Source organism: Acanthopagrus latus, chromosome 2 (genome assembly GCF_904848185.1).
Source record: "Acanthopagrus latus isolate v.2019 chromosome 2, fAcaLat1.1, whole genome shotgun sequence".
Classification (NCBI taxonomy): Eukaryota; Metazoa; Chordata; class Actinopteri; order Spariformes; family Sparidae; genus Acanthopagrus; species Acanthopagrus latus.
This window is the reverse complement of record NC_051040.1, coordinates 9,067,940-9,076,243: the sequence shown is the minus strand read 5'-3', so window position 1 is coordinate 9,076,243 and position 8,304 is coordinate 9,067,940. Positions and strand designations below refer to the sequence as shown.

Below are 8,304 nucleotides of genomic sequence, written 5' to 3'. Positions count from 1 at the left end.
ATTCAGTCAGTCATGAAAACACAGACAGTCTGTCAGTGAGGAACTTTCTCTTCTGATTAAAATTTATTCCCCCAAACTACATGGGGCACTTTCACTTTCGTTCTAATACAGAGTGTAAAACCCATGTGCTGCACTGAGTTTATTGTTTAAAATCTAATTTAAGCACTAATTGGGGTTTTACATGCTCAGTGTAATTCAGTTTGTGAACATTTGTGAATTTGAGTTGAAAACTGAAGGCCTTTAAAGTTTTAGAAAATAGACATAAACAGACATTAGTCACTGAATGTGCTTGCATTTATATATTGGGCAAAAATTTAAATTGATGTTCTTTTGATATGTTTCCACTTTTCACAATTTGTTGCGCTGTCTGTATGTGTCACAGTTTCTATCTTTAATTGTTGTCTGTGAGCTTCTGTAAAGCCTGCTAGATCTCCCTTGAAAAACAGTTTTCTTTATTCAATAAATTGGACTTATTCATGTTTCTAGAATCACCTTCATCTCCTTTGCCATAAGAATAAATGAGTTGTCAATTAGTTATTCGTTGACTTCTGAGTTACGTTTATGAATGCCCTAAACAGCGAGCAAACCATTCTTCACTTGAGTGAAACATTTATCGTGCAGAGTTACAGGTTAACATGATGGTGCAGATGAGGTAAACAATGCTGATGAGTTCCACCATTAATTCACTTAGATTTTCCATCAGAAGTGCCACTGTTTGTTCCCTTTCTGCCAACAATAATGAGTCAACAAAAGTCTAAAATTACATGTTTTTTATGACACTGAACACGAACAATGCCTTTATGATCAAGGCTCTCAAGGCAACCCTGACTCTTCAGTTGGGAGCAGCACAGTGGAAAAGATTTGATCAGGACTATATGTTGTATTGATCCATTCTGAAGTAAGGTTGGCCTTTGAAGTCTCTGGCAAGGGCACGAGGAAGTGCACGCTTGCTCCCACGGCTAGAAGAGCAACTGCTGCAAACATAGTGAGGCCTCGGCTGAGGATGAGCTGTGTGATGGAGAGACGGCCACCCTTCAGCTGCTGGACCCCGCGTCCACCCTGCGTCCCCGGGTTCCCATCATGGCTCTCGGTGCTCACTGACATGTAGCCTTCCACTGACTGAAAACACATTTCCAATTACTGGTTTGTTTGTTTTTTTAAATAACAGCTATAAAATCATTCTGATGACACGGTGCCTTGTAACGGGGTGAAAAGAGTCTCTATCACTTGTTTCCATACTATGTAACTTCAGTGTCGGAGTACAGTGTTACATACATGTTTACTTCAACATACAAGTTTTCATCACATAACAAAAATGAATGTTCAGTCATTATCAATACAACCTCATGCTGATTGCAAGTCAGGTGAAGTTTCATAGTCCACAAAACATTGCTGAAGCCTCCAAACAAAACAGCATATTAGCATTCTTCTAAACAACTGAAGTAAATAGGAACTGCAAAGAAGACTGAAGGAAACACATGAAATGGCTCCGTACAGCTCATGTGGTGTTACGACCAGGGTCTAGGGCGCAACGTTAGCGTGAGACTCTCCTCTTCCTGTTCCCCAATCACCACCAGCAGCAAGAGTTTTAACATATTTTGTCCACAATCACACAAATGCTGGGAATCTTGAAGAGCAGAAGAGGAGAGACCCACAGGAACTGGAAGGAGCCGGCCTTTAAACCCTTGTCTTCCAGGCTGGAACCAATCAGCTCCCGGGGACAACCTACAACCACTCAAACACACCTGCAACCAATCACATGCACGCATACTCTCACTCAGTTAAAAAGAGGGATAATGCGAGGGACAAACATTTATGACCTCGAAGGTTGTACCATGTGGCATCAATCAAGTCTCTGAAAGCTGCAAAATCCCAGATTGATTTGAAAAGTAATAATTCAAGCTTGTCCAGCCACTTCAAACAGGGGGTGCACTAGCACTTTTACTGTAACTTAGCAGCTTAAGTGAAGATCTCAGCTTAACAAAGGGTGTAAGTAATCAATCAGTTTGGGATCTCAGGGCATCCTGACACATTCTTCAGAATGTGCACAAGCTGTATGGAGCCATTTTTTGGTTGTTGTTTCTGTACAGTTCAAAACAAGTCGCCATCTACTTATCCACGAGTTTCAAATGTAGTCCTACACCTGCCATGTTGAGGACCCACAGGGGTTTAAAACTAATTAATTAGTTCTACGCCAATCAGAAACACAACTCAAACTGAAACACCTGTGTCCCCAACATGGCAGGTGTAGGACTACATTTGAAACTCACAAATAACTGTTTGGGGGAGAATGTTGCAATGCTGTTTTGCTATGAAGATCCAGAAATGTTTTGTAGACTACAAAGCCTTACCTGACTTTCCATCTGCATGTAGGTGATTAGGCTGAATTTTCATTTTTTGGGTGAACTGTTCCTTCAAGTCATATGGAGAGCAAGCATTGTATAAAGCAGATGTCTGATATCTGTGACTCAAGTGTGCAAAGGAGAAAATTACATAGAAAACAAAATAGAATGATCCACTGATAACAGTGTGAAGCAAGCCATGAAAGGCCATTTAGTTATGAGAGCAACAGGCCACTTACATTCCCATTACTTACTGTCTGGTCATCAGCTGTGCTTATTAATGCCATATGCGTCTTTTTCTGAGCTCGTTTCACAGCCTGCAAAAAACCAAAAACGTAACTGCCACTTTCTCCTCATCGGTACACATTACCAATAGTTTTAGAGATTTGTCTCAGCGCTTCAAACAACCCAGTTCTGTCAGTGTATGTGAACAGCTGGCTCCATGTGGGATCCTGAACGTTAGATTAGCCAGTAGCTCACCTCCTCTGTCATTCTCTTCCAGTTCAGCTTGAAGATGACTATGATGTAGAAGGTGGATTGTACGACGACACAAATGAGAAGTCCCAGCCAAAAACCTGCGGAGAGGAAGACAAATTAGTCTGTCGAGGGCACAGCAGGCTTCACTTATAATAACCTTCTCTTCCAGTGTGTCATTTATAATCTCTCTGACAGAAACAAAACAGGACCATTTAATGCAATTACCTAAAACTCTCAGTTTTGCGACAAACATTAGAGTGACACTCAGTGAAAGTCCTATGCAGTAGTATCCAATGAAATTGGCCACAGCTGGAATCTTCTGTTTGCCCGTGCCCAAGAAGATGCCTGTGCACACACACTATCATGGGGGAAAACACATTTTAGAACTGATATAAACGACTTGCTTCTGGCATCATACTACGACTAGATTTTCCTTGTGAACTCACCACAAGACCATCAAAGAACTGAAGGAAGCAGTAAGCATCCATCAGATGAGAAACCAGACCCACGATCTTCCTGAAATGATCATTAAGATTGTGTCTTTGCATGTTGCAGCTGTGCTTTCAGGTCTACAGCATAAAGTTACCCAGACGTAAATGCAGCTGGAGAGACTCACTCGTCAGAGGTGAACATGTAGCCGATCACCGTCTTAGTGGAGCCAAGCACAAGACCCTCAACAACTGCAAAGCTACCTGGAAGAGAGGAGCTGTGAACTCTGTCAAACAGTAGAAAATCAAAGATGTGATGATGTTGTCAGTATGGGCTCCCACAACATGTTTCTATCTGACCTGCAAGAGTGAGCGACATTTTGCTGGTGAGGATCGCCCTGGCGGTGTCCCCTGCACCGAGGGCGTTACCCACACGGGCACACGCTGCAGCTTGGATGCCGAGAGGGAACTACGGGTTTATCATTTTACGTAAAAATACACAGAGAAAACATTCAGGATATACTTTTTTTCATAATCAAAAGTTCATTGTAGTATCTTTAACTAATCTGAGACGTGTTCAGAGTTCAGTTCATACCATGTAGGTGATGAAAGCCACCATTATCACAGCATGTTGGGCTGCCAGCTCATCTTCACTCAGCATTCCTGATCATCTCAGACGGAGAGGAAAGAAGCCATGACTCAAGGTTGGTATGACATGCTGATTTGTTAAAATCAATAGGCTCAACTAACACAGTTCTGCCCTGTTCATCCTTCATGCACTAATGCATAATTTGGGGCTGGTTCCATTTAAAAGTGTGAGTCCAACTGCGGGCTTGAATATTGTTCAGTACACTAACGACCCTCACCAACACATTTAATTTCCTTTTACATTACCTCAAAAATGTAACTTGTAAGATGCACATTTTCCACTTTAGACAATGTTCCCCTTCCTATTGAAATTACTTTCCAGCATTAGAGCAAAGACTGAACAACACTGACCTTCATTACAGTTCAAAATGTTTTTGTTTTTTTTTATTATTATTGTGAGAATGAACCACTGTGGCTTATCTTAAAATGTATTCAAGACAGTCTAAGTATGTTTTCATAACATATGTGTCCTTCAAACTACAAAAAAGAAGAGTCTCATAAGAGTTTTAACTGTCAGGCTACACATTCTGGGAAACCTACTAATATGCTGATAATGTTCCTTTAGAAAATAAAACTAAAAACTGGAAATCTTAAATTGTATTAATCTAAAACTAATACAATGTGTATTTCCGTTAACTTAATGAGAAAAAAAAACAGGTTGATTTGACTTTTTCTCACAGTGTAAAATATGTATGTTCAATGTGATTATGAACATAAATGGATTACCTGCAAAAAATCCCCCAAACTCATAAACCCACCACTCGAAACATGTCATTAACGTGCTGGGAATGGCCAGTTTCATGTAGGAGCCCCACTCCTGTAGCGATTCTACAGACCAGCCTGCAGGGGGAGAGAGAAACTCATTTATGTAGTGTGATAAAGCTGAAGGGTGGACAGAGCAATGCATGAAAACATAGGAAACCATGAATATTAAATCCCTCACCTCCCCATGTTGTTACATGGAGCTTCTTCCACCAAATCCAAGCAAACATAAAACCACAGACGTAAATCTGTGACAGAGTATTGGCGGCAGCAGATCCACTGTAAGACGAGCACACACAGATATCAGTGTGGAAATGTTTTATTCAGAATTAAAATGAGATGTGTGAGTACACCTACCTAACACCCAGATCCAGCCAGTAAAGAAAGATGTAGTTTGTCAGCACATTTGCTATATTTGCCAAGGCAGCAGTGTACATCTGTGGCAGTATTATACCCTGAGTACACAAACAACACATGATGCGAGTGAGTGCCACTTTTACCTTTCACATCAGAAATTGAATTTTGTCAATGAAGATGGCACGTTTTGATTCCCGGATATAAAAGAGCTGTGTACAGGACATAAGGGCACCTGGTTCTGCAGATAAGACACCTGAAGCCCGTGTAAAAACATCGCCTATGAGAAAAAAATAGATAAAAACTCTTAATGTTAAGGTCTGAGGGAGCAGTTTCGCTAGACATCTCTGACAATGAATTGAATTTGCACATAAAAGTGGGAGAACAACTCACTGGTACAGCTGGGATGAAGGCTGTAATATACAGCTGGGCTATTCTGAAATCAAGAAGCTGTATTCAGAGCCAAGAAAAAGATAATTTAAGGTAATATATGCTGTTCAGTGTCATAAGTTCAACCTCTTTCATTTCAGTGCCCCTAGAAAATGTATTCATGGCAAGAAAAGTTTGCCTTTTGAGGAGAAAAAGTTGTTGTATAGACTAAGCAACCTGAAGAAAAATGCTGCTCCTGAAACGCCTCATCAGTAGCTCAGCTAATGTTCTTGACATCGCACTGCATCACCATGTGGCATGTTTAATGTCTAATTTATGCCTATATCCACAGTAGAAGCTAAGCTAACCGGAAGTCAAAAAAAATGACAGAGTCGATGGGAGACGCGAAGAGCGGCTCTGGCTCAGGCCTGTGTGAGCTGGCCAATCAGAGGAGGCTGGATAGTTGGGAAGGGGTCCTTAAAGTGACAGGAGCCAAAACAGAACATCTCAGACACTGCAGCGCTGGACAGTATGACAAAACTAATGGGTTTCTTGAGCATTAAAGACTAAAAATTAAAATTTTAACCTGAAAATGAACACTATGTCTCCTTAAAATTATACAGTGTATGTGACTACTACTTACACCTATTTTTTTTTTTTTTCATAAAAGTCATTTGATCAGTATTTGAAAACCAGAGTTTCTGTTTATGCCGAATCTGTTCAGTGAATCTGTGGGGACATGAGTGGCATTTGTTGGTGTGTTTGTTAATGTAGGGACACATCACTGGTGGTAATGACAGTAGTATGACTGCATAGTTGGTGCTGTTCATTACCTGGCCACGTTAGGGTCCTGTCCCATGCATAACAGGATGGCCTCAGCGTTAATGAGGAGACCCCAGCAGGGCAGACAGAACAACAGCAGGATGATGATGCCCCGCTGAAGGATTACTCCAACCCGCAGCAGGTTCTTTCCACCAAATGTCTGCACGACAGCACAGACGATGGTAATCATGACACAACAGAGAGGAATAAACAATTTTTACCTGGAGTCAGTGAAATTATATTATATACCTGAGACACCAAAGTATCACACGCCAGTCCCAGACCACAACCTGTTGCTGCAGTGGTAACATTTATAGTCTGAAAAGAAAATTAAACATACTTGAATGAGTCTGATCTCCTCAAGGATTCTGATGTAACCACTATTTCTATGACTCATACAAGTAAATGTCCTATATATTGATTAAATCATCAGGGTTTTATAGCGAAACATAAAAGCTATGCAGAGTTTATAGTTGAAATGTCTTATTTTATCCCTTGAGATGACATCTCCAGCCGTCATTTTTCAGGCATCCATAAGTGTGTGGAGCATACAGGTGACCACTCACAGCAGAAGCTAGTCCATAGCCAGCCATCACATCATTTCCCAGACGCCCACAGAACATCGTAACCACAAATGGAAGCAGGTACGTGAGGATTCGAGAGAGCAGCTAGAAAGACAAAAATAAGCAGTGGTGCAGTTGATACAGTGGTGCAGTCGTCCGGATATAATGTCAGCTGTTAACGTCTCTGCAAACCACAGATACGGCCAAGGTTGACATTTGTTCCTAATGTGGCGTACCACGTCCACATTATTTATTATTATTAGCTCATTGGCATTATTCAGCGTACAAGGCTGGCAAATGGCCGATCGCAGTTCGAGTCACACCAGCGCAGATTTGTAGGGACGCCTAAGGACATTTCCAGCTATTTTTGTTTGCGGCATCTCCATCTGTGATCATAAAAATCCAAAACAGGTATTTTTAACCTAAACCATGATATTTTCCGAACCCTAACCAAGTTGTTTTTGTGCCTAAATCTAAGCAGTGAATAAACACAGCATTGTGACCTAAACAGATGGAAAGTTGCAATATCAAGGAACACTTGGTTTTAATTTGGTTTAGCAGAAACTCACTTACCGAACCATTACTATATTCTGGCATTTGGGTTGGTAAATCCCAGGAAACACAATTTGGAATTAGTTAGCGTGACTGTTTTTGCAAACAAGCTCATTAATATGGCAGATTGCAGCCACTGTTTGAAACCTAACAGCTTTAGGTCGACTGATATCTGCTTCCATAGCTCAGGCACAGGGCCAACTTTCCTGACATTTGAAACAAAACACTTTTATCAGTCTTCATCAACAAAGACAGACCCCCATGCAGATGAAGCAGAGGTATGAAACAGCGCCAGTCCTTACCAGAGGCCCTGTCATCCTCAAGATGTGGTACAGCTCGTCTCTGTAGGCCAGGGGAACCCTGTGGCGCACCCACCTGCAGCAGAAAAGCTTGTCACTACACTCCACCATCTCTGCAGGATCAGATGCTAATGAAGGTTTTTCCGCTGAAGCGTCGCTCCTCTCTGTTGATGTACAGTATCTTTGATGCTCTTCAGGGACAGAATTCACCACTCTTGTCTTCGGTATTTCAACATCTCAGATGGTTACTAATTAATTTTGTTGAGGTCTGTTTAACAGATTGCATCTCAGGTTGACATTGTGGGGCAAAAAAGACAAAAAAAAAATCTTACTATGTCAAACAACACAATATTATGTAAAGGTGTACCATGGTACAGAGTTCATTTTATAAGTCACTATTTAATGCAATGTTTTCAAGGTGGATACAAGAGGTTCACATAGATGACATTCACAATTTAATTTCACATTCAGTTAAAATGTAATTTTGCGTTTCATTGCATTCACTCAGTGAATAATTATATGTGCCAATAGTTCCCATTGCAGGAAGCATACTAAATAAGCATAACCTACCTTCAACCTGACTCGGTTTTGTCAGATATGATATGTAAATAGACAGAAGGTATGAAGTTATGATTATTCATGAACACCTTTTGCATTTTAATGAATGCACAGGTTTCCTTTGAAGAAG

General features: G+C 40.9%; 1 protein-coding gene across 1 annotated transcript; it reads right to left on the bottom strand.

The window, feature by feature from the left end:
• Positions 1 to 445: 445 nt before the first annotated feature.
• slc47a4 (solute carrier family 47 member 4) lies at positions 446 to 7,805 on the bottom strand. Its single transcript, XM_037085118.1, has 17 exons — positions 7,620 to 7,805; positions 6,769 to 6,870; positions 6,452 to 6,520; positions 6,214 to 6,362; positions 5,405 to 5,447; positions 5,247 to 5,291; positions 5,015 to 5,112; positions 4,839 to 4,936; positions 4,622 to 4,735; positions 3,843 to 3,910; positions 3,608 to 3,716; positions 3,436 to 3,511; positions 3,266 to 3,335; positions 3,045 to 3,177; positions 2,823 to 2,917; positions 2,582 to 2,659; positions 446 to 1,119 (listed from the first exon to the last, which is right to left on the bottom strand). Exons 1-17 carry the CDS (start codon positions 7,725 to 7,727, stop codon positions 814 to 816), a joined length of 1,761 nt encoding a protein of 586 aa, XP_036941013.1. The 5' UTR covers positions 7,728 to 7,805; the 3' UTR covers positions 446 to 813.
• Between the last annotated feature and the right edge of the window lie 499 nt (positions 7,806 to 8,304).

Coding starts and splice junctions, on each gene's coding strand:
- slc47a4 (XM_037085118.1), bottom strand. CDS start 7,727: ATGGTGGAGTGTAGTGACAAGCTTTTCTGCTGCAGGTGGGTGCGCCAC. Junction 5,113..5,246: donor TGTCTTATCTGCAGAACCAG/GTGCCCTTATGT, acceptor TTGTGTACTCAG/GGTATAATACTGCCACAGAT. Junction 3,717..3,842: donor TGGCTTTCATCACCTACATG/GTATGAACTGAA, acceptor ATAAACCCGTAG/TTCCCTCTCGGCATCCAAGC.